The sequence below is a fragment of the Lissotriton vulgaris genome, chromosome 4_1 (genome assembly GCF_964263255.1).
Source record: "Lissotriton vulgaris chromosome 4_1, aLisVul1.2, whole genome shotgun sequence".
NCBI lineage: Eukaryota > Metazoa > Chordata > Amphibia > Caudata > Salamandridae > Lissotriton > Lissotriton vulgaris.
This window is the reverse complement of record NC_141691.1, coordinates 49326521-49352415: the sequence shown is the minus strand read 5'-3', so window position 1 is coordinate 49352415 and position 25895 is coordinate 49326521. Positions and strand designations below refer to the sequence as shown.

The following is a 25895-nucleotide window of genomic DNA, read 5'->3' as shown; positions in this document are numbered from 1 at the left end:
GGCTATATCATAGAGCAGCATTAAGGAGATGGTTCCGAAAGCTGCAGAAGGGCTCAGCTCATGCTAGGGCACCCTCTCACACAAAACCAAGCACTCTGCCTCCTGGATTGTCAAGGCCTGCCATAGGAGTGACTTATAGGTTAATATGTGTCTATATGTATATATAGATAAAGGTATACTATATCTGAGTAAGGGGTGATTACACCACCTTACCCAGGCTGCCATGGCAGACCTGTGGTGTCAGTTTGGAAGGCTAACCAGGGGTGGCACAATACATGCTGCAGCCCCTGGTAGGCCTAAGGTGCACCTATGCCCTGGGTATCTAGGGTACACTCTACAGGGGCTCATAAGGGTGACCCTGTAACCAATCTGGTATGTACCTAAAGTACATGGTATCAATTTAGAGAGAGTACAACTATGCTGTGGGTCTGATTAGCAGGGCCACAGCCAGACTAAAGTCGAAAAACCACAGAATCACAGCAAAAAGTGGGGGTAACCATAGGAAGCAGACCCTACTCTCCTACAGTACTCACACCAGATATGAATTCTAGAGCAATCCTAGGCTGTCGGCCAGACTGAAGGATCATGTGGTGTGATGAGCTGTGATGTTCAGGGTGTAAGGTACATTCCTGTTAACAGGTATGTCACATGTTCATGTGTCTCTGTTCTCACTATGTGATGCCCTGGACTATCTACGAAGTATTCAGTTGTGGTTTGTTTCTCTTCATGTTTTATATGGACTCCTATGTTTTGGTTAGTTTGTAGAGTGGCCCCAGTGATGCAAGTGGAGCGTCTGGCTTACACCATTGTGTCCCTGGTGAACCTGCGTTTTAGTGTATGAGTCCCTGCGGGCCCATATGTGTTTGGTTTCTCCCACACTATGTGGGACCGATTGAATAAAGATGTCCGTTGTCAGGTGTGGTCTCTAGAGGGACCCCTGATGACTACAGCTTGTTTTACGTTCCTCACAGCCTCACTGCGTCAGTCATTCTTAGGCCTCTACCACGTAGCCGCATGTCCGTGAGAACTTTGAGGTGTGGCCCTTGGCCTCTACGAGTCTTCATCGTATACTCCACACCTGCCAGACCTCCTTGGCTCCTGTCAGACCTCCTGGGCTCCTGCCAGACTCCCTGGGCCCCTGCTAGACCTCATGGGTCCTTGCCAGACCTCCTGCGGTCCTGTTAGACCTCGTGGGCACCTGCCAGACCTCCCAGTCCCTGCCAGACCTCCTGTGCCCTAGCCAGCCCCCCGGACACTCATTGCACGAGCTGTGACTAGTTGCTTCCCTTGAACCCTGTGGCACTAGGGTAGCCATGTCCCATCACTGGGGCAGCCTACTGGTCCTTCTCCACCCTGCCAATCCCTGGACCACTGCTGCCCACAGCTCTCTCGGTCTTGTCCTCCTGTAGAACTTCTGGTCCTCTGTTCAACATGCCACAGGACCAGTGTTGCCCCCAAGCTCTCAATCTAGTCCTCCCTTGGACCAATGGCATAACGAAACTCGAGGGGGCTCCCCTGCAAAGTTCACGGAGGGGGCCCTTCATGCTTCGGACCCAGTCAGGAGCTTTTTGGCCTACCCGTGCACGGTGCCAGAGGGACAAGTTCTGTCTTGCACCCACTGGCCCTCTGTCCATGCTGCTACCCATTGGACAAGTGCTGGCCACGCCCTCTCGGTCCAGTCCACTCTTGGACCCACCAGGGGGCCAGCCTGCTACCCCCAGGCCAGGGCTGCCTACTGATTACCAGACTCTTCTTTGCCAGACCTCCCATCCTCCAGCAAGGAGTGGATTGGACAAGGGCTGCCCATGAGCCTACAGTTGTTCCAGGGATCCTGCCCACTCACTGGACCATCACGCCTCTCCTCATAAGTGACACCTCGCTGCAAGAACTGTGAGATGTGACTTTGCATGACTGGGCTTCAACCAACTCAAGGGAAGCGAGGCTCCTCTGGGCTAGAAAACCACAGGGCTCTTGTCCCACTGGGCCCTTCAGACTGCCCCAGAGTATTCAGTGGCTCCTGGAACTCCAAGGGCCCTCAGCTCATCCTGCAGAAGCTGCAGGACAGAGATCCTGAGACCGGTTAATATGTGGTGACTGCAGAGAAGGCAGACCTCGCCCTGTGACATAGTGCCCCCTTCTACCCATCTTTAAGATCCATATAACCTGGGTGTTTTTCTTGACCAAGACACCAAAAGGTGGGTTCACTGCTGCCCGGCACTGCGGATGGGAAACAAGGAAGGACAGGATGAAACCAAGACTGCCACTCTAGGTCCACAGAAGAAAAACACTCTTCTCGCTCTGCTGTTCATTCTGCTGAGGAGGAGAAATGGACGACTGAGGACATCCCAGAAACAAAGTGCTTGGGGAATGGGCAGCACTTCAATAACGAAAGGGAAGACACAGCCTAGGGTGCAACCAAGCACTGGATCCCAATATCCAGCAATTGCTTGTTCCGCCTATTCGCAATGCTTTTTTCCTGTTCACGAACGCTGTTTGCGTGCTCGGGGAGAAATATCTTGCGAACATGCATTTTGAAAGCGCGAACAAGCAGAAAATTGCGCAAAGCCGCGAATCGCAGAATTTTTGGCAATTCCGCGTTCTCCGCGGAACGCAAAATTACCCAAATTCTGCAAATTCCGCGAGTGGAACGGAATTTACCACCCAGGCCTACAAATAACTACAAAAGGCCGAAAAAAACACTTTGTGTGTGAATTGTGTGCCTTTCAGTGTGGACCATTTATGGGCAGAAAGGTGTTGACCCTTGATAGGGATATATTTGTTTGATCCCTAGTCCTCTTTTAAAACTCTATCCCGGAGACCCACTGAATAAAGCCTACTCGGACCCTTTGATATAGTTCTATCCACCCCACAATAACTCCTTCTCATTGCTCATCTTTGTAAAATATCTCGGCTCCTCCCTTTTGGGGAGTTATGACCCACACCATGGACCTTGCAGTCCGGGTGTGAGGAGGGAACCCAACGATGAAGCGTGTCACCCTCGGGCGAGTGAGGGTTCTTGCCCTAAAGACATTTCTTTTCCATCAGATGCACAAACTAATGAGAATCTAGGACAGAATTCAGATACATGCGATCGGTTTGTCTTATTTCATCAGATAACCTAACATACACAGTGTGATTGTTTTTACAGTTTTATAAAGAACAGCCAAGATGCAGAGCAGTGGTGGTAAAGTGCATTAAAGGTTGCACGGCTGGTGCACCTTCATTTAAGAAGTGTTTATAAAAGGTATTGCAGTAGTGGCGAGAAGTGCTAGTCTGATTCTAAACATGCACAGCTACCTTGCTGAAGAGTGCCTGCTGTTAACATGGTGGTGGTGGTAAGTTGAAAGGTTAGAAGCGTGATTCATCCAGGCATCCTGCCAGGTACCTGGCACAGAGGCCCAAAGTCCTGCCACAACCCCAAGTGGCATTATGTTCTCCCTTCTGCCCATGACCAAGTCTCCAGAGTAGGTGCTGTCCATTGCTAGTATTTCTCAGCCCCTCCAGTTTCCCCTTCCAGCAGCACAGCTCTGGGATCAGTGCAAGTCCAGTGTTACAGTGTCCCCCAGGGACCTACCTTCAGAGTGGTGCGACAACGTGAGCAGGCTGACGCAGGAAGCCCCGATGCCGGACCCGAAGACCGTGATACGCAGGGGGTCTCCCCCAAAGAAGGCGATGTTCTCGCTGATCCATCGGAGGGCCTGGATCTGGTCCAGCAGGCCATAATTCCCCTTAGCAGCCTGGTCTCCGGTGCTCAGGAACCCTGCAACCAACAGAGACAGGAGATCAGAAACCCCCCTGTGACGCCCCATTCCGACTGTACCCCAACATATTGTAGAATTGTCCCACATGTTCAGAAACCCTTTGACCAACAGAAACAGGAGATAAAAAACACCCAGTGACACCCCATTCTGACTGACTGTACCCCAACACAGACAGAAAATAAGAAACCTACTTTGACACCTCATTTTGACTGTACCCCAACACATCACAGAAATCCCTGTGACACCCAATTCCGTCTGTAGTGTACCCCAACACATCACAGAAATCCCCTGTGACACCCCATTCTGACTGTACCTCAACGCATCGCAGACTAGTCACAAGTGTTCAGGAACCCTTCTACCACGAAAGACAAGAAATCAGAAACCCTCTGTGACACCCCACTCTGACTGTACCCCCAAAACATCACAGACTCAGCAGAAACAGAAAATTAGAAATTCCTGTGACACCCCATTCCAACTGTACCCCAATAGATCACAGACTTGTCCCACATGTTCAGGAACCGTGCAACCAACAGAGATAGAAAATCTGAAACACCCTGTGACACCCCATTCCAACTGTACCCCAATAGATCACAGACTTGTCCCACATGTTCAGCAACCGTGCAACCAACAGAGATAGGAAATCTGAAACACCCTGTGACACCCCATTTCACTATACCCCAACACAGAGACAGGAAATCAGAAACCCCCTGTGACACCCCATTCCGACTGTACCCCAACACAGAGATAGGAAATCAGAAACCCCCTGTGACACCCCATTCCGACTGTACCCCAACACAGAGACAGGAAATCAGAAACCCCCTGTGACACCCAATTCCGATTGTACCCCAACACAGAGACAGGAAATCAGAAACCCCCTTTGACATCCCATTTCACTATACCCCAACACAGAGACAGGAAATCAGAAACCCCCTGTGACACCCCATTCCGACTGAACCCCAACACAGAGACAGGAAATCAGAAACCCCCTGTGACATCCCATTTCACTATACCCCAACACAGAGACAGGAAATCAGAAACCCCCTGTGGCACCCCATTCCGACTGTACCCCAACACAGAGATAGGAAATCAGAAACCCCCTGTGACATCCCATTCTGATTGTACCCCAACACAGAGACAGGAAATCAGAAACCCCCTGTGACGCCCCATTTTGATTGTACCTCAATACAGAGACAGTAAATCAGAAACCCCCTGTGACGCTTGTAAAGAGCGGGAGGAGGCACTAATTTGGTTAAAGTAATTTATTCTTTTAGTAGTAATTAACCCACTGGTGCTAGAGTCTAGGCATCTCTCCAGATCAGCTCCAACCGCGCCCCATTCCGACTGTACCCCAACACAGAGACAGGAAATCAGAAACCCCCTGTGACACCCCATTCCGACTGTACCCCAACACAGAGACAGGAAATAAGAAACCCCCTGTGACATCCCATTCTGATTGTACCCCAACACAGAGACAGGAAATCAGAAACCCCCTGTGACATCCCATTCCGACTGTACCCCAACACAGAGACAGGAAATCAGAAACCCCTGTGACACCCCATTCTGATTGTACCTCAACACAGAGACAGGAAATCAGAAAACCCCCTGTCACACTCCATTCTGTCTGTACCCCAACACATCACAGAAACACCTGTGAAACCACATTCCGACTGTACCCCAACATGTCTCAAACAGGTCCAACATGTTCAGGAACCGTGCAATTGACAGAGACATGAAATCAGAACCCCTGTGACACCTGATTCAGACTGTACCCCAACCTGTCTCAGCCAGGTTTCCAGTGCCCAGGAAACCTGCAACCAACAAGGACAGGAAATGAGAAACCCCATGGGACACCCCATTCCGACAGTACCCCAACATATCACAAAAAAAACTATGACACCCCATTCCGACTGTATCCCAACACATCACAGAAATTCCCTGTGACACCCCATTCCAACTATACTCCAACATGTCGCAGAAACCTCATATCATACCCCATTCCAACTGTACCCCAACACCTCGCAGACTGGTCCACTGCGTTTAGGAACACTTCAACCCTCAGAGATACAAAATTAGAAAACCCTGTGACACCCCATTCTGCTTGTACCCCAACACGTCACAGGCTGATCCTACATGTTTAGGAAACGTGCGACACATCACAGACTTGTCCCAAGTGCTCAAGAACCCTTCCACCAACAGAGACAGGAAATCAAAAACTCCTGTGACATCCCATTCTGACTGTACCCCAACACGTCACAGAAAACCCTATGACCCCCCCTTCCAACTGTACCCCAACACATCACAGAAATCCCCTGTGGCACCCCATTCCGACTGTACCCCAACATGTAGCAAACAGGTCCCTCATGTTAAGGAACCCTGCAACCAACAGAGACAGGAAACCAGAACCCCTGTGACACCTCATTCTGACTGTACCCCAAAATATTGCAGACAAGCTTTCAGGATCCCTTCAACCAACACAGACAGGAAATCCGAAACCCCCTGTGACACCCACTTCCGACTGTACCCCAACACATAACAGAAACCCCTATGACACCCCATTCCGACTGTACCCCAACACATCACAGAAACCCCTATGACACCCCATTCCGACTGTATCCCAACACATCACAGAAACCCCTGTGACACCCCATTCCGACTGTACCCCAACATGTAGCAAACAGGTCCCACATGTTGAGGAACCCTGCAACCAACAGAGGCAGGAAACCCGAACCCCTGTGACACCTCATTCTGACTGTACCCCAACACACCACAGACTGGTCCCACATTCTTAGGAAAGCTGCGATCAATGGAGAAGGAAACCAGAAACCCCCTTTGAAACACCATTCCGACTGTACCCCAACACGTCACAGACTGGTCCCCCGTGTTCAGGAACTCTTTGACCAACAGAGACAGGAAATCAGAAACCCCCAGTCATATTCCATGTGACTGTACCCCAACACGTCACAGACCTGTCCCACGTGTTAAGGAGCCCTTCGTCGAACAGAGACGGGGAATCAGAACCCCCTATGACACCCCATTCCGACTGTACCCCAACACGTCACAGACCTGTCCCACGTGTTAAGGAGCCCTTCGTCGAACAGAGGCAGGGAATCAGAACCCCGCCCACTGCACAGAAACTGCCACGTGGGGCCTGGACAGGGATGCAGCCACACCGCAGAAGCAGGTCTCATGTTCGCAACTAAAGAAACTACAATTCAAATGAAATATTAAGAAAAAGGAGGCAAGGTCCTGCTCGGATACCAAGGTCAAAATGTTTTTTTATAAAGAGTGAGACTTGAATCCTGATATGACAAAAGTGCACTTAAAGTCATAATTAGCCACAATTCTTAGCCTAATCCATCACACTTCAACCAGAGGGTTCCGAAGACTGAACAAAAAACAACTAAGAGGAAATTCGAGTCATTGTTATTTAAGTCAATAAGAATGAGGAGAACATTCACTTGCCAGTTGGAGAGCAGAACCCAAGGGGCGACAGCGCTCCTCGGTGTCTTAAATGGGATCAAACGGACCTGTGGGGGGCGGCGGGCTCTATAGGGATGCTGATGGAGCAAGGATTCGCACGTAACGCGACTTGCTCTCTTTCATGAACCTCGCCTAAATCATAACTGTACTAACTCCGATTGTTTGTCATTTTAATTGTATTTCCCCAACACACGGGTGTCCCTAGGAGGCTTGCCTATGTGTTTTTTTCATCATAATCACGCTTGCACATTAATAAAATGGCCGCTTTGCAGAAATCCAGTCTGCGCATGCGTCGGGCATACCCATGTGAGGTGACGCACTTGCAATCTGGAGGGAAAAGTTCGCTCATGCGCATTGTTGCTAAAATGGCCGCTTGTCTCTAATCATGCTTCATGCTATCTTAAGCCGCTTTTGTACATGCATCTTTTCTACACTAACTCTTAATGCTATAAGTATTTTAAAATAAGGGATTAAGAGTAGTTGGTCATGGTGTACAGTGTATTCATTTTATTCTGTGTTATTAATTTGTTTTCGCTTACTTTTCATGTACCGCGTAAATGAGGGCCTGGAAGTAGGGATGGGAACCATATTGAAGCTGACGTTACCCCACTCACGTGACCTGAGAACTGGGACGTGCAGCAATGGAACCTGGCCAGTTGGCCATTGAAAATGGGACTGTCCTTTCCAAGCGCACCTTCGCCCTTGAAGACTTGCTATTTTTACTCTGAATGTGCAACAATGTTGCAAACTTTTACTTTACTATTGTACTTTCCCACACGTATGCCTGGGAACCCAGATGCTTGGGGGAGGGTAATGTCACGTGAAATACGTAATAGAAGTATAGGTGGTGACAAATGTCTTAAACCACCTCCCTTGACCAATCAGAAGATGGGACTTTGTCATTTTGCAACATTTATGGGTGGTCTTGGGGACTTAAAACTGTATAAATAGCCTAGCATAGCTTAGAGAAGTTGTCCGACTTGTCCGAGTAGCAGACCTGTCACTGACCCTACGAACTCCATAGGTGCCTGATACAGAGTGCTGCGGAGCATTCTGCCTGAAACTTTCCACAAACTCCAAGGGGTGGAAATTAGTCCTAAGTGCTAAGCGAAGCACTTTGCTGGGAGATTCGAAAACCCAATCGGGGTTATTGGCGGATTCCGTGCAGAAGAGGGGGTAACGCCGGCGTTGCATCCGAAGCTGTGAGGGGTTGGTCGTGCCTTGGTGAACCCAGTCCTGACCCAGACCTGAGGGGTATCCTGTCCTGACTGTCCATGAGCTGTACTTGCTCACCTTCTGGTATTCCTGAATCCTTGAGGGTCCTTATCCCGTTCTTTCCCAACTGACCCGTGGCCAGGGTTAGTCCTCATTCTCACTTAGGTAAATATTGGCATAGGTGTCTGTCTATACTATACCCTTAATTTTCCTCTTCTAATTAAAGCAAATCTTGCCTGTGATATTCTCCATATCTCCTTTGAATGTAATTTCATGCAATTGATTATTAGTGAATGTTCCACTTTTACCCTTCCTATAGGACATTGTTAAACCCGACTGTTTATCTAGATTGTTCCACTTATTCCCTTTCCCTTAGTATGGTTGCCATGAAGTTAGTGAAGATAGCATAAGGTTTAGGAATTAGTATAAAATTATAAGGTCACACCTTAGGGCCTCCTCACGTCTTTGCCCTAGTTAAAACATATTAGTTAATATGTTTATTATGATTCATGCCCTATAGTGTTCACTTTTACTCTATGATACTCACACTTATTCATAGTTATATCCTGGTTCTGATTTTAATCATTGATGTATTGCTTTGCATTTGCCTCCTTGTAATGGCATTTTCATTTTAAACTTATACTATATAAAACCCTTAAAACCATCAAGGTGTCTGTGGTCATTATACATGAAAGGGATATTAAAGGTATTAAGGCCCCGATGTAGGTAAAATTGATTTACCGATTTTAAATTACCGAATTTTACCGATTCGGTAATTTAAAATCGGTAAATCAATGGGTCCGATATGTAGGTATTCCAGATGTGCTGGAATACCGAATCGGATGAATTCGGTATTTACCGATTCGGTAAATACCGAATCGGTAATGCCCATTCATTCCTATGGGCTTTGAAGCCCATAGGAATGAATGGACATTACCGATTCGGTATTTACCGAATCGGTAAATACCGAATTTCTCAAGGGTGCAGGGGGTGTCACTTTGACACCCTCTGGCACCCCCAAAACAGGCACGGGTGCCATGTGGCAGGCATACCTGCCCTAAGGGCAGGTCTGCCTGTCACATGGCATAGGTGTGCATGCACACATGTGCATGCACACCGGAATCGTTATTTTACCATCAAATAGGATTTGATGGTAAAATACCGATTCGTTAAGGCTCCTGGGACTCTGAAGAGTCCCACCTACATATGGGTGGCTCCGAATCGGTAAAATTACCGAATCGGTATTTTACCGAATCGGTAACTTTACCGAATCGGTAAAGTTACCGATTCTGTATTTTACAGAATCGGTAACTTTACCGATTCGGTAAAGTTACCGATTCGGTAAAATAGTGCACCTACATGTCAAATCATGTATACCGATCGGTAACGGCCGAAAATACCGATTTTCGGCCGTTACCGACCGACCTACATCGGGCCCTATATGTGTAAAGTAGAATTTCTCCCTTTTAGGAAACCCTTATCACCTGTCCACTGCTAGCTCCTGATCCGTCAGGAGTAATGTGCCTGTGGTAAGTCAGGTACATGAATAGTAAGTGGTGTAAGAGTCACCCAATCGATTACTCATAAGAGCGCGTATTTGGAAATCACCTGGTTCACCCCAGTAAAAAACGTTATTATTGAAATTGAATAAACATTTTACACGCCAGGGCCCAGTGCGTGGAAAGAAATTCGGTGAGCCGGGTGACCTGCGCGCTCTATCAATGCCCCTTACCGAAGTTGAATATCACATTTAGTGGTTAACCTGTCTTTTTATAGCATTCGAAGACTATTTTATGCCATTTTTAGTATTCAATAGCGTTTCTTTTGGGGAGGCTAGTGCATGAACACTACTGATATGTGGGTGGTACTTGTTGAATACTAACAGAATACTAAGCACATACTTATTTGTAATCGCATACTCTTCATTTACAATTCAGACCATTTAGTGAATACAAACATTTTGAATACTACTGGACTTTACCCAGACTACTAGTATCACACTATTCAAGGCGCATGCTGAATGGTAGATCCGTGCCTTATTTATTATACTAATGTGGTGTTTGTGTAGTGTAGGGTAGTGTTTTAGGGTTTAGGGTGGTGCTGGGGGATCGTGCAGGGTAGTGATGGAGTGTGGGGACCGGACTGAGGGTTGGGGAACGGTTGTGCTGGGGGTAGTGTTTTAGGGTAGTGTTGTGGTGTATGTGTAGTGTTTTAGGTTTTAGGGTAGTGCTCGGGGGTCGTGCACGTGGCCTCAGTAGCATAAGTAGGAGTCCTTTCATTCAAGGGTGATCTATGTGATTTAGGACATAGTTTAAACACGTAAACCCAAGCTCTGACCAGTCCTCGGGTAACCCTGTGAGTTTTATTATTGATTCGAGAAATCTTACGCAAGAAGGGGTCGACACCTAAAACAACTAAGACTTATTGGCTTTGCCTGTGCTAGCTAGCAGTATCAAATAAATGAGTAACAACAATGATTTTTTAGTGTGTAATTACAATTAAAAGTGTTTCAGTTGTGAAAATATGGGACCTTGAATTAAACATTAATAGGTTTGTAAAAGGGAAAATCCCCATCAGCATATTTCACATGAGCAGTTTCCGTTTTAGCATGATATTTCTCCCTTTGTTTTTCTTAATTTTCATCTCTTACCCTTCACCTTCCACACAAACAACCCACCCACTCGCCTCCAAGCACTAGTTTCTTTCCACTTGGCACTGTCCATGTTTCAACATCTGGGCTTCTCCTTCAAAAACGTTGTCATAGAATCACCACTAGAATTGGCATGGGCGTGGCCATCACGCTGTGCAAAGAGGCCAAGGATTGAATGTGCAGCAAGTCTGAAAATATTTATGAGCAACTGACAGTCACTAAGTGAAAGGAGTCCAGACTAACCTGAGCTCCAGAGCTCCCCCGGGTGCACACCACAACTTCAACTCACTCGGGCACCTGGAGGCGAGTCACTTCAAATTATGGGGGCCCATTTAAAAAGCAGTTGTAATTGTATTGTATTGTAATTGCATTTATATAGCACTTACTACCCCTGGCGAGGCGTCAAATAGTTTTTTCAGCGAGTAGCACGCTGCTCTAGAACCCATAAAGAATTTGTGGTAAATTAGTATGGTGAAATATGAAATTCGAGAAGTCGACATGTTAGTCTGTTATTTTGAATGAAAAGGATAATGAAGGAATAGAAGAGCAAAGGCTCTAGCCTTTTTTCCCGAGCCTTTTATCCCTAGGTCACAGCAGTAGTGGGAAGGTTGGGGTGAGTAAAAAGGGGTTTGGAGGGGAAGAGACAGGGAGACGAGTTTAGAAAGGCTTGTTTTGGGGGATCAGTATAGTAAAAGAGGTGTCAGGAGGTGCAAGGAGGGGTACACTAAAGGAGAGTCTAGAAAGGGCTATTTTGGGAATCATAGAAGTGGTATGGGGTTTGGGATGAATGAGAGAGTGGAGGTAGTGGATAGATTGATAGAAGTATAGGGTGGGCACTAGGGGAGTGCATTGGAAAGGGAAGTAGAAAGAGGTTTGTGATGAGTCCGAGAGTTGAGCTAGAAGATATATTTCTGTTTGCGTATGTGGCTCATGTGGGGAAGAGCCAATTCTTGATTAGTTTTCTGAAGATAAGGTGGTTGTAGGTGGATCTTATGTTGGGGGTAAAGAGTTCCATATTCTGCCTGCTTGAACAGAGAAAGATGTGCTACCCATGTTTTTTTCTTGTATCTTGGGATTTTGATGCTAGGTGCCATTCTAGAGTGGAGGTTCTGAGACCCTGGTCTGAGACCAGGCAGGACCCACCCCATTTATAGCCCTGGTGTGGTTTATAAAATGTACTATTACAACAGAAGCGTCAGGAGACGCCCTTCCCCAGCCCCGGGTGAACGTGCGTGCTACGTTGTTTCTGCAGATTGAAAGCACTCGTGCACGTGATGGGGCTTCTAGGTGGTAGGGGTGGTTTTTCAGCCCCCAGATCTTAGCCCTGCATTTTACTAGCTCCAGGCATGTCTGAGAAATCACAAGAACCTTGTAATGAATGTTAAGATAAAGCGCAGGCGGCCGGGAGCCTTTACACAGCAGCGAGGAGCGAGCAGGGCCGCAGGAGCCCAGGTCTGTTTAACATATGTACATTAATGATCCGACAGGCAGGCCTCAACACCTCCCCAGGGCGCCTGCTGTACGGCACAGATATGACATGCTTTCTGTGTGGGTACTCTGTCTCCCATCGGGGCAGCCTACTACACGCACCTTCATTACAAGCTGCTGAATTTCACTCCAGGTGCAACCTACCACCTGCAGGTCCCGGGTGACCCAGGTGTAGCACGTTAGCGGTCCAGCTATCCGCAGACCTGGATGTACATACACCCCATCTTCTGGCCCGGCATGGCCAGAGGCTTTAAATAAATGGAAGTAGACCGCTATGAACACTCGGACACAGATACTTTGAGCGAGTAGTGGTCTATTGAGGGACCCGGAAGTGGGACCTACACACAGGGGAGTAGTGTTAGGCCATCGCACCCCCAACACCACACTGGCGACGAGGGCAGGACAATGGTGATTGCAGAAAAATCCAAGCAACTGGGGTAGACCCGCCACATATCACCCCACCATACATACGATAGTAGCGGACGTCAATGGTTCCCACTGGTTTTCAAAGCTTGACCTTAGTGCCATGTACCACCAGTTGCTACAGGCAGAGGAAAGTCGGTACATCACTACGTTCAGAACCCACCTTGGACTGCACAGATACAAGCGCCTGAACTTGGGCACCTCATCAGCTGCTGAAGTATTTCAGAATGCAATAAGGGAGACTCTGTCCGGCTAGCCAGATATCTTGAATTTCAGTCATGACATGACATGACATACTGATCCACTCGCCCACAGCTGCCGAACATCACGGAAAACCACCCTCAAGCGTATCAAAGAACACAGAGTGAAGCGGCACAAAGACAAGTGCTCTTTCTTCCAGCCATCTATCAAATTCTTTGGATCTGTCTTTAACCAAAATGGGATATAAGTCGACACTTGCAAGTCACAAACGATCAAGCAAGCACCAGCACCCACCACTGTATCAGAAGTGAGAAGCTTCTTAGAAATGGCCACATACTGCGGGAGGTTCATCCGGGACTTGACGGCCCTCAATGAACCCCTGAGGTCCCTCACAAAGGCAGACGCAAAATGGACATGGAGCCACCGGAAAGAAGGAGCATTCCAAAAAATCAAGGGCGCCCTTCTTGACAACACCACACTCATCTACTTCGACCCAGACAAGCATACCGAACTATTGGTCGACACTCGCCCTGTGGGACTGGGAGTCCTGCTGGCTCAGGAGCAAGAGCCGGGTCGATGGGCCGCATTGGGGTTCGCTAGCAAGGCAATGATGCCAACGGTGAAGTGCCATGCCCAAATTGAGTGGGAAGCCCTCGTGATCAAATAGGCCTGCGGGCACTTCCACCTGTACATATTGTGGCCAACCCTTCAAAGTCATCAAGGATCACTAGCCCCTCGTCCCCCTCTTCGAGGGTCAGCTCCTCATCCACGCCCACAGATCGAGAGGTGGGCCATCCAACTGCAGCACTACCAGATGGAGGTCACCTACCGTCTAGGATCAAAGGACGCCACTGACTTACTGTCTCACAAACTAGTGCTGTTCAACACCCCGGGAGGCCTGACAAAGTGGAGGACTACATCAGGATGGTTTCAGTTAAGCCTGCTCCCACTCTCTACGGCTGGAGGACATCAAGGAAGCAGCCAAGATGGACTCTATCATCATTCGAGTGCGAACAGCATTGCAGAGTGGCACATGGCGAGATTTGACTGAGCAAGTGACGGGGATGTGGCGAGTGCTGGACGGACTCCTCCTACACGGGTCTCACATTGTGATCCCAATGGCATTGAGGCACCACTAAACGCTACTGGCGCAGGATCAAAGAACCCCCTCGCTACCCGGTTCCGCCCAACACCCCATTTAGGCCACAACAAAGTGGAGGACAGCATCAGAATGATTTCAGATGCCACCTGCCCCCGAGCTCTACAGCTGGAGGACTTAAAGGAAGCCGTCGATACGGACTCCGTCATCATTCGAGTATGAACAGCAGTGCTGAGTTGCACATGGGGGGATTTCCTTCAGGATGCCAATGACTGGCCAGGTGAAGAAAGAGAGATGGACCCCGGACAGACTCGTCTCGTATTGTGATCTCAATGGCATTGAGGCACCACGTCATGCTGCTGGTGCATGGGGGCCACCAAGGTGCCACAAAGATAAAAACAAGGATGCAGGAGAAGGTATGGTTTCCTGGGTTAGAACAGATGACCGAAGACCTCGTTCGCAAATGCCCAGTATGCCAACTGACGGGTGTGCCTGAGAGGCCAGCGCCAGTATTTACTGAAGAGCCGTGTGTGACACCTTGGGCCAAGCTCAGCATAGAATTCAGGAGCTTCCCTGATGGACGAAGCACATTGATCCTGGTGGATGCATATTCGAAATATCCAATCTTAGAGCTTTTGTCCATGTCGGCTCAGTCCTCGAGAAGGTATTTGTCATTTTTAGTCTACCTGCTGAGATCAATAGTGACAACGGACCCCCCTTTTCATGGAGCAGAATTCGGGGACTTCCTCAATAGACATTCGAATACATCAACAGTGCATCTCTCCCACATGGCCACAAGCTAATGATGACATTGAAAGGTTTATGCGCACAATGAGCAAATCACTTCAAATGATCAACGCTGAACAAGCAAACCCAGAACGCCATCTACAATCATCTCCATTGCCCAACCCAACAAGCACCCTGTACTCTGATGTTCAACGGAACCTACCGAGATATGATCTTCATGTGCTCAGTGTGGACACCACCACCTCACGATATTCAAGGGACCCAAGCACGATGCAAGCGACGCAATGCACTTGCCACCCACACCCAGAGAGCTAGGGCCCGATCACTCCTACCCGGTGATCATGTATAGGCATTTATATAACGCACTACTTACCCGGAGGGTCCGAAGGCGCTTCGACCGCTGCGAAACCCTTCCTGGCTTCCCTGAGAGATGGTCCCTTAATGGGTATCTCCAGGGTGAGACCAGGCATCCCCGGCGGTCTGGTGGGGCAGTTAGTGAAGATGAGGCAAGCTAATGCCCAGAGTTGCCGAGTGTGATCGCTGATCAGAGTGGGCACCGAGGCGAGAGAATTATCGAGTCCGCTGACCCTGGTCCAGAAACCTGCCGCGCCGGGAATCGAACCCTGGTCCCGGGCCGTCCTCTGCTCTCGGGTCTGCCGCCTCTAACCAGTGAGCCACACTACTTCACATCATATAATCATCAAGGATCGCAAGTCTGGGTGGAAGTTCATGGCACCATTTGAGTATGGGATCTGGCATCAGAAGTGGCGGATCTATGGTGACAGTAAATGTGTGTGTGTGTAAATGTGTTGTATTTGTATAGCACGAACAGTAACCCGTAAGCATCCCGGCGCTTGTACTCCTACCACAAGGGAACCCCTCCTGGCTTTTCCTTGTGAGGTGTCCACTCCTGGGCATCCCATGGTGAAACCAGGCATCCCTTGTGTATCGGGGGCCGTTGTGGAGACTAAGCAAGCTATTGCCCAGAGTTGCAGCGTGGGGCCCATGCTTAGATTCGGCACAGAGGCGAGAATATCCGGTCAGAGGAATTTAAGCCCGATCCCGCCGAGGCGGGAATCGAACCCTGGTCCCTGGCCAGCGCTCTGCATCAAGGTCTGCCGCTCTAACCATTGAGCCACACTTCTCCAGTCAGTCAAGTGCCTTTGTTTCCCTCCATTGCATTGGGATCTAGGTGTGAGGCTTCAGATAATTCCCAGACAGGATGATACTTGAACAGAAGGAGGGCTGATACCCCTTTAAATCAGGCCTTTGTTTGGGTCTTGCTGGAATCGAAATAACAAACCTCTCTGAGCCCCTGTAGGTTGCTCAGAACGGAAAAGAGGCAAGGTGCCGGGCTGCTCAATGTGGCCCAGTGTTGGTAATTTTCACCAAGACAAATGTATTATATTTCACTAGGACCAACCCTATTCCCGGTTCTGGCTCAATAAAAGCTGACGGATCCGAAATCCAGCTGGACCTCACCTCATTTCCTGAACTACTCTTATCAGAGTAAAAAGTGTCAATACAACAGGAGCATCCTGGGATCAGGGTCTGTCGGATGAGTATCCTGGGATCGGGATCTGTCACACGAGCATCCTGGGAACGGGGTCTGTCACACGACCATCCTGGGATCGGGGTCAGTCACACGAGCACCCTCAGGGTCTGTCACATGAGCATCCTGGGATCGGGGTCTGTCCCAAGAGCATCCTGGGATTGGGGTCAGTCACACGAGCATCCTGGGATTGGGGTCTGTCAGACGAGCATCTTGGGATTGGGGTCTGTCACACAAGCATCCTGGGATCGAATCTGTCACAGGAGCATCCTGGGATCAGTGCCGGTCACTCAAGCATCCTGGGACCGGGGTCTGTAACACGTGTATCCTGGGATCAGGGTCTGTAACACGAGCATCCTGGGATCGGGGTCTATTACACGATCATCCCAGGTTCAGGGTCTGTCACACTAGCAACTTGGGATCGCGGGGCCCGATTCACAGAAGTAACTTAAGACAAAATCCTAAACTTACTACTTTTGGTATTCACAGAAGGCAATTTCTAGAAGTAAAGGTAGGATTGACTTAAGACAAACTTAAGCCAGACTTAAGACAAACTTAAGACAGACTTAAGTTAGGATTTTGTCTTAAGTTTGTCTTAAGTCTGTCTGAAGTCTGTCTTAAGTTTGTCTTAAGTCTTTATTAAGTTTGTCTTAAGTCTGTCTTAAGTCTGTCTTAAGTTTGTCTTAAGTCTGTCTTAAGTCTGTCTTAAGTTTGTCTTAAATTTGTCTTAAGTCAAACGTAAGACAAAATCCTAACTTTCCTACTACTAAATGCCTTCTGTGAATACCAAAAGTAGTAAATTTAGGATTTTGTCTTAAGTTAGTTCTGTGAATCGGCCCTGCGGTCTGTCACATGAGCATCCTGGGATCGCGGTCTGTCACACGAGCATCCTGGGATAGAGGTCTGTCACACAAGCATCTTAGGATCGGGGTCTGTCCCACGAGCATCTTGGGATTGGGACTGTCACATGAGCATCCTGGGATCGGGGTCTGTCACACGAGTATCCTGGGATCGGGGTCTCGCACACAAGCATCCCTGGATCCGTTTCTGTCACACAAGCATCCCGGGATCGGGGTCTGTCACACGAGCATTCCGGGATCGCGGTCTGTCACACGTGCAGCATGGGATCGGGGGTCTGTCACATGAACATGCCGGGATCTGGGTCTGTCACACAAGCATCCTGGGATCGGAGTCTGTCACACGAGCATCTTAGGATCGGGGTCTGTCACACGAGCATTCTGCGATCACGGTCTGTCACACGAGTATCCTTGGATAATGGTCTGTCACACGAGCATCCCGGGATCCGGGTCTGTCAGACGAGCTGACTGGGGTCTGTCCCAGGAGCATCCCGGGATTGGGGCCTATCACACGAGCATCCTGGAATCAGGGTCTGTCACACAAGCACACTTGGATCCGGGTCTGTCATACAAGAATCCCGTGATCGGGGTCTGTCACATGAGCATGCCGGGATCGAGGGTCTGTCTCACAACCATCCTGGGATCGGGGTCTGTCATATGAACATCCCGGGATCGGGGTCTGTCACGCCAGCATTCCGGGATCGGGTCTGTCACACGAGTATACTGGGATCGGGGTCTGTCACAGGAGCATCCTGGGATCAGGGTCTGTCACACGAGCATCTTGGGATTGGGGTCTGTCACAGGAGCATCCATAGATCGGGGTTTGTCACACGAGCATTTTGGGATCGGGGTCTGTCACACGAGCATCCTGGGATCGGGCCTGTCACACGAGCATCCTGGGATCGGGGTCTGTCACACGAGCATCCTGGGATCGGGGCCTGTCACACAAGCACCCTGGGATCGGGGCCTGTCAAACGAGCATCCTGGGATCGGGGTCTGTCACAGAGCATCCTGGGATCGGGGTCTGTCACAGAGCATCCTGGGATCGGGCCTGTCACACAAGCACCCTGGGATCGGGGCCTGTCAAACGTGCATCCTGGGATCGGGGTCTGTCACAGAGCATCCTGGGATCGGGGTCTGTCACACAAGCATCCTGGGATCGGGGTCTGCCAAACGAGCATCCTGGGATCGGGGTCTGTCACACAAGCATCTTGGGATCAGGGTCTGTCACACGAGCATTCCGGGATCGCGGTCTGTCACACGAGCAGCATGGGATCGGTGGTCTGTCACATGAACATGCCGGGATCAGGGTCCGTCACACAAGCATCCTGGGATCGGGGTCTGTCACACGAGCAGCATGGGATCGGGGTCTGTCACACGAGCATTCCACGATCACGGTCTGTCACACGAGTATCCTGGAATAATGGTCGGTCACACGAGCATCCCGGGATCCGGGTCTGTCAGACTAGCTTCCTGGGACTGGGGTCTGTCCCAGGAGCATCCCGGGATTGGGGCCTATCACACGAGCATCCTGGGATCAGGGTCTGTCACACAAGCACACTTGGATCAGGGTCTGTCATACAAGCATCCCGGGATCGTGGTCTTTCACATGAGCATGCCGGGATCGAGGGTCTGTCTCACAACCATCCTGGGATCGGGGTCTGTCATACGGACATCCCGGGATTGGGGTCTGTCACGCGAGCATTTCGGGATTGGGGTCGGTCACACTAGTATCCTGGGATCGGGGTCTGTCACACGAGTATCTTGGGATCGGGGTCTGGCACAGAGCATCCTGGGATCAGGGTCTGTCCCACGAGCATCCCGGGATCGGGGTCTGTCCCACGAGCATCCCGGGATCGGGGTCTGGCACACGAGCATCCATAGATCGGGGTTTGTCACATGAGCATTTTGGGATCGTGGTATGTCACATGAGCATCCTGGGTTCGGGGTCTGTCACACGATCATCCTGGGATCGGGGCCTGTCACACAAGCACCCTGGGATCGGGCCTGTCACACAAGCACCCTGGGATTGGGGCCTGTCACATGAGCATCCTGGGATCGGGGTCTGTCAAACGAGCATCCTGGGATCGGGGTCTGTCACACAAGCATCTTGGGATCAGGGTCTGTCAAACAAGCATCCTGGGATCGGGGTCTGTCACACGAGCATCCTGGGATCGGGGCCTGTCACACAAGCACCCTGGGATCGGGCCTGTCACACAAGCACCCTGGGATTGGGGCCTGTCACACGAGCATCCTGGGATCGAGGTCTGTCAAACGAGCATCCTGGGATCGGGGTCTGTCACACGAGCATCCTGGGATCGGGGCCTGTCACACAAGCACCCTGGGATCGGGCCTGTCACACAAGCACCCTGGGATTGGGGCCTGTCACACAAGCATCTTCGTATCAGGGTCTGTCAAACGAGCATCCTGGGATCAGGGTCTGTCACACGAGCACCCTGGGATCGGGCCTGTCACACAAGCACCCTGGGATTGGGGCCTGTCACACAAGCATCTTCGGATCAGGATCTGTCAAACGAGCATCCTGGGATCAGGGTCTGTCACACGAGCATCCTGGGATCAGGGTCTGTCAAACGAGCATCCTGGGATCGGGGTCTGTCACATGAGCATCCTGGGATCGGGGTCTGTCACACGAGCATTCCGGGATCGCGGTCTGTCACACGAGCAGCATGGGATCGGGGGGTCTGTCACATGAACATGCCGGGATCGGGGTCTGTCACACAAGCATCCTGAAATCGTGGTCTGTCACACGAGCATCTTAGGATCGGGGTCTGTCACACGAGTATCCTGGGATAATGGTCTGTCACACGAGTATCCCGGGATCCGGGTCTGTCAGACGAGCTTCCTGGGACTGGGGTCTGTCCCAGGAGCATTCCGGGATTGGGGCCTATCACACGAGCATCCTGGGATCAGGGTCTGTCACACAAGCACACTTGGATCGGGGTCTGTCATACAAGCATCCCGGGATCGGGGTCTGTCACATGAGCATGCCGGGATCGAGGGTCTATCTCACAACCATCCTGGGATCGGGGTCTGTCATACGAACATCCCGGGATTGGGGTCTGTCACGGGAGCATTTTGGGATTGGGGTCTGTCAAACGAGTATCCTGGGATCGGGGTCTGTCACACGAGCATCCTGGGATCGGGGTCTGTCACGCGAGCATTTCGGGATCGGGGTCTGTCACAGGAGCATCCATAGACCGGGGTTTGTCACACGAGCATTTTGGGATCGGGGTCTGTCACACGAGCATCCTGGGATCGGGCCTGTCACACGAGCATCCTGGGATCGGGGTCTGTCACACGAGCATCCTGGGATCGGGGCCTGTCACACAAGCACCCTGGGATCGGGGCCTGTCAAACGAGCATCCTGGGATCGGGGTCTGTCACAGAGCATCCTGGGATCGGGGTCTGTCACAGAGCATCCTGGGATCGGGCCTGTCACACAAGCACCCTGGGATCGGGGCCTGTCAAACGAGCATCCTGGGATCGGGGTCTGTCACAGAGCATCCTGGGATCGGGGTCTGTCACACAAGCATCCTGGGATCGGGGTCTGCCAAACGAGCATCCTGGGATCGGGGTCTGTCACACAATCATCTTGGGATCAGGGTCTGTCACACGAGCATTCCGGGATCGCGGTCTGTCACACGAGCAGCATGGGATCGGTGGTCTGTCACATGAACATGCCGGGATCAGGGTCCGTCACACAAGCATCCTGGGATCGGGGTCTGTCACACGAGCAGCATGGGATCGGGGTCTGTCACACGAGCATTCCACGATCACGGTCTGTCACACGAGTATCCTGGGATAATGGTCGGTCACACGAGCATCCCGGGATCCGGGTCTGTCAGACTAGCTTCCTGGGACTGGGGTCTGTCCCAGGAGCATCCCGGGATTGGGGCCTATCACACGAGCATCCTGGGATCAGGGTCTGTCACACAAGCACACTTGGATCAGGGTCTGTCATACAAGCATCCCGGGATCGTGGTCTTTCACATGAGCATGCCGGGATCGAGGGTCTGTCTCACAACCATCCTGGGATCGGGGTCTGTCATACGGACATCCCGGGATTGGGGTCTGTCACGCGAGCATTTCGGGATTGGGGTCGGTCACACGAGTATCCTGGGATCGGGGTCTGTCACACGAGTATCTTGGGATCGGGGTCTGGCACAGAGCATCCTGGGATCAGGGTCTGTCCCACGAGCATCCCGGGATCGGGGTCTGTCCCACGAGCATCCCGGGATCGGGGTCTGGCACACGAGCATCCATAGATCGGGGTTTGTCACATGAGCATTTTGGGATCGGGGTATGTCACATGAGCATCCTGGGTTCGGGGTCTGTCACACGATCATCCTGGGATCGGGGCCTGTCACACAAGCACCCTGGGATCGGGCCTGTCACACAAGCACCCTGGGATTGGGGCCTGTCACATGAGCATCCTGGGATCGGGGTCTGTCAAACGAGCATCCTGGGATCGGGGTCTGTCACACAAGCATCTTGGGATCAGGGTCTGTCAAACAAGCATCCTGGGATCGGGGTCTGTCACACGAGCATCCTGGGATCGGGGCCTGTCACACAAGCACCCTGGGATCGGGCCTGTCACACAAGCACCCTGGGATTGGGGCCTGTCACACGAGCATCCTGGGATCGAGGTCTGTCAAACGAGCATCCTGGGATCGGGGTCTGTCACACGAGCATCCTGGGATCGGGGCCTGTCACACAAGCACCCTGGGATCGGGCCTGTCACACAAGCACCCTGGGATTGGGGCCTGTCACACAAGCATCTTCGTATCAGGGTCTGTCAAACGAGCATCCTGGGATCAGGGTCTGTCACACGAGCACCCTGGGATCGGGCCTGTCACACAAGCACCCTGGGATTGGGGCCTGTCACACAAGCATCTTCGGATCAGGATCTGTCAAACGAGCATCCTGGGATCAGGGTCTGTCACACGAGCATCCTGGGATCAGGGTCTGTCAAACGAGCATCCTGGGATCGGGGTCTGTCACATGAGCATCCTGGGATCGGGGTCTGTCACACGAGCATTCCGGGATCGCGGTCCGTCACACGAGCAGCATGGGATCGGGGGTCTGTCACATGAACATGCCGGGATCGGGGTCTGTCACACAAGCATCCTGAAATCGGGGTCTGTCACACGAGCATCTTAGGATCGGGGTCTGTCACACGAGTATCCTGGGATAATGGTCTGTCACACGAGTATCCCGGGATCCGGGTCTGTCAGACGAGCTTCCTGGGACTGGGGTCTGTCCCAGGAGCATTCCGGGATTGGGGCCTATCACACGAGCATCCTGGGATCAGGGTCTGTCACACAAGCACACTTGGATCGGGGTCTGTCATACAAGCATCCCGGGATCGGGGTCTGTCACATGAGCATGCCGGGATCGAGGGTCTATCTCACAACCATCCTGGGATCGGGGTCTGTCATACGAACATCCCGGGATTGGGGTCTGTCACGGGAGCATTTTGGGATTGGGGTCTGTCAAACGAGTATCCTGGGATCGGGGTCTGTCACACGAGCATCCTGGGATCGGGGTCTGTCACGCGAGCATTTCGGGATCGGGGTCTGTCACATGAGTATCCTGGGATCGGGGTCTGTGGCACGAGCATCCTGGGATCGGGGTCTGGCACACGGGCATCCTGGGATCAGGGTCTCTCCCACGAGCATCCCGGGATCGGGGTCTGTCCCACGAGCATCCCGAGATCAGGGTCTGGCACACGAGCATCCATAGATCGGGGTTTGTCACACAAGAATTTTGGGATCGGGGTCTGTCACACGAGCATCCTGGGATTGGGGTCTGTCACACGAGCATCCTGGGATCGGGGCCTGTCACACAAGCACCCTGGGATCGGGGCCTGTCACACAAGCACCCTGGGATCGGGGCCTGTCGCACGAGCATCCTGGGATCGGGGTCTGTCACACAATCTTCCTGGGAAAAGGGCCTGTCACACAAGCACCCTGGGATCGGGGTCTGTCACACGAGAATCCTGGGATCGGGGTCTGTCACATGAGCATGCCGGGATCGAGGGTCTGTCGCACAAGCATCCTGGGATCTGGGTCTATCAAACGAGCATCCTGGGATCGGGGTCTGTCGCACGAGCATCCTGGGATTGGGGTCTGTCACACGAGCATCCTGGGAAAAGGGCCTGTCACACAAGCACCCTGGGATCGGGGTCTGTCACACGAGCATCCTGGGATCGGGGTCTGTCACATGAGCATGCCGGGATCGAGGGTCTGTCGCACAAGCATCCTGGGATCTGGGTCTATCAAACGAGCATCCTGGGATCGGGGCCTGTCCACAAGCACCCTGGGATCTGGGTCTATCAAACGAGCATCCTGGGATCGGGGTCTGTCACACGAGCAGCCCGGGATCGGGGTCTGTCACACAAGCATCCTGGGATTGGGGTTGCAGCCTCTCCAGTCCCCCACCCAGCTCTGCCTGTGCTGGAGAGAAAGGACCTTACATTGATCATCTTTTTTTTCTTTTGTAATTCTTTATTGAAAGTTGTTGAAGAGCATAACAGTGCGATTAAAGCTCAGCCTTATACACTCGTTACGTACTTTGGAATAATAGGTACATCTGAACTGCAAGAGAGGAACCAAAAGAGGTGGATATAGAAAACGGGGAGAGGGACGGGAGGGGTGGTAAGGGGTGCATACCATAAGGGATAAGGGGCACATCATACACCACATGCATCATCAACATTGGTAATGCAGAACTGAGTTCTGACATTATTATTTGCTGCTAGTAAAAGTCTAGTCTAGGGTATTGACCACCAAAGGTGGTGGTTCCTCCGTGTCCTCCTTTGGGGATTGTATGATAGATGGGGGTGTCAAGTACCCTAAACTGGGGAGTGTATAGGGGACGCGAGGAGCCACAGACTTTCTGACAAGGCTGAAGATAGGGGGAGAGGGTGGGAGAATGGAGATAGGTGGGGGCAACATTTCACTGGCATATTTGAATCGGGTAATGCTCCATGTGCCTCAGCCAACGATAACCGGTTAAAGAGGGGAGGAGGTCAGTGGGGTGTGGTGTGTTGGGTGGGAGGGGGATAGTGCTAGCAGGTGGTATTGTTTGAAGCACTGGTAGTCATGGAGAGGGCTGGGCGGGGTGAGTCTCTAGGGGGTGAGAGATTGGGCAGTTGACTGGGAGTAGCCAATTGTGTCGGTTGAGGGGAGGTGGGGGTAGGTGATAATGCCCTAGCCCGAGGGAGATGGGGGAACGGGAAGGGGGTATGTGGTGGGATAGGGGGAGGAGTAGGGATAAGGGTTGGGAGGCAGAGGGGAGTTAAGAGGAGGTGCTGAATGGTAGGGGGATACAGAGGTAGGGAAAACCAGCAGAACTTTAGGGTGTGACCTCCTAGGGGTAGGTTTCAGGAGGGAGCATGAATTGTCTCTGTCATGATCTTGCGTGAGAGCGGCCACCGCATGTAGACCCTGAGCCCTGTCTCCCAGGGAGCGGGCAAATCGGTGCGGGTCTCTGCCCCGGCTCTGGGATCCTCCGTAGTCCTGCCGGAGAATGCTAGAGGGTGTTGGAAGAGTTGGCAATGGAAGGGGAGGGTTGTCTCTTGGATGGAAGTAGCATAGTGCATGTTTTGCGGGGTAAGGCCTTCCAGGAAGTGGTGTAGGTACTCCAGGTTGAAGAATTCCTTGAAAACTCAGTCTCTGGTGATCTGAAGTCATGCAGATTTGAAGAATCCATACTTGATGTCTAGCTACCATTTGAGAGGCCTAGTAATGAGAAGGCCTTGCGACGTTCGTTAGTTTATCTGGGATTATCTGCTGCTATCCAGATCTCGTGGCCCTCAAATGTGTACTGTCAATCGGTGCGGGCTGCTGTGATCAATTGGCTGGCCTGTTTAGGTCGTAAGAAGCAAGCGATAAGAGTTCCGTGAGCGCATAGGCTTCCCTCCATGAAATGTTCTGATACGGTGAGCTCTCTGCATCTCCAATGGTGGATCAAAAGTTAGGCCTGTGAGTTTTTAGGAGAATGGCCCCGTGAAAAGATTTGGCATCTGGACCCTCCACATTTTCTGGGAATCCGAAGAAGCAGACGTTGTCTCAGTGGCTCCTGTCTTTTAAGTCTTCAACTTTACTGCGGAGGTAGAGAAGTTCTTGATCCTTGTCCGTTATAGTATTAAGTCGGTCCTCCATTGCAGCGACATGGAGGGTTAGACCATCCATTCGATTCTGCAATCTGGCAATGTCCGCGTGGATGGATTTGGTGTAAGCAGTAAGAGCAGAGATGGGCGTCTTCATGCCCTCCAGCAGTCCGCCTACAGCTGAGATTTCTTGCAATATCCGTTCCATTATGGCATCTGATGAGGTAGCCATATTGGAATGAGTTGGTTCTGGTGTCGAGGAGGTGGCAATCTGGGGGCCTGAAATGG

At 51.3% G+C, this 25895-nt stretch overlaps 1 protein-coding gene across 1 annotated transcript in view; it reads right to left on the bottom strand.

The window, feature by feature from the left end:
- The window catches only part of NLGN3 (neuroligin 3), a 150478-nt gene extending 124639 nt beyond the window's left edge, over nucleotides 1-25839 (bottom strand). The window contains exons 1-2 of the mRNA XM_086967188.1: nucleotides 25602-25839; nucleotides 3575-3760 (exon numbers count right to left, since the gene is read on the bottom strand). Coding sequence (XP_086823314.1) covers nucleotides 3575-3760; nucleotides 25602-25839 — 424 coding nt within the window. The remainder of the gene's footprint in view (nucleotides 1-3574; nucleotides 3761-25601) is intronic.
- Between the last annotated feature and the right edge of the window lie 56 nt (nucleotides 25840-25895).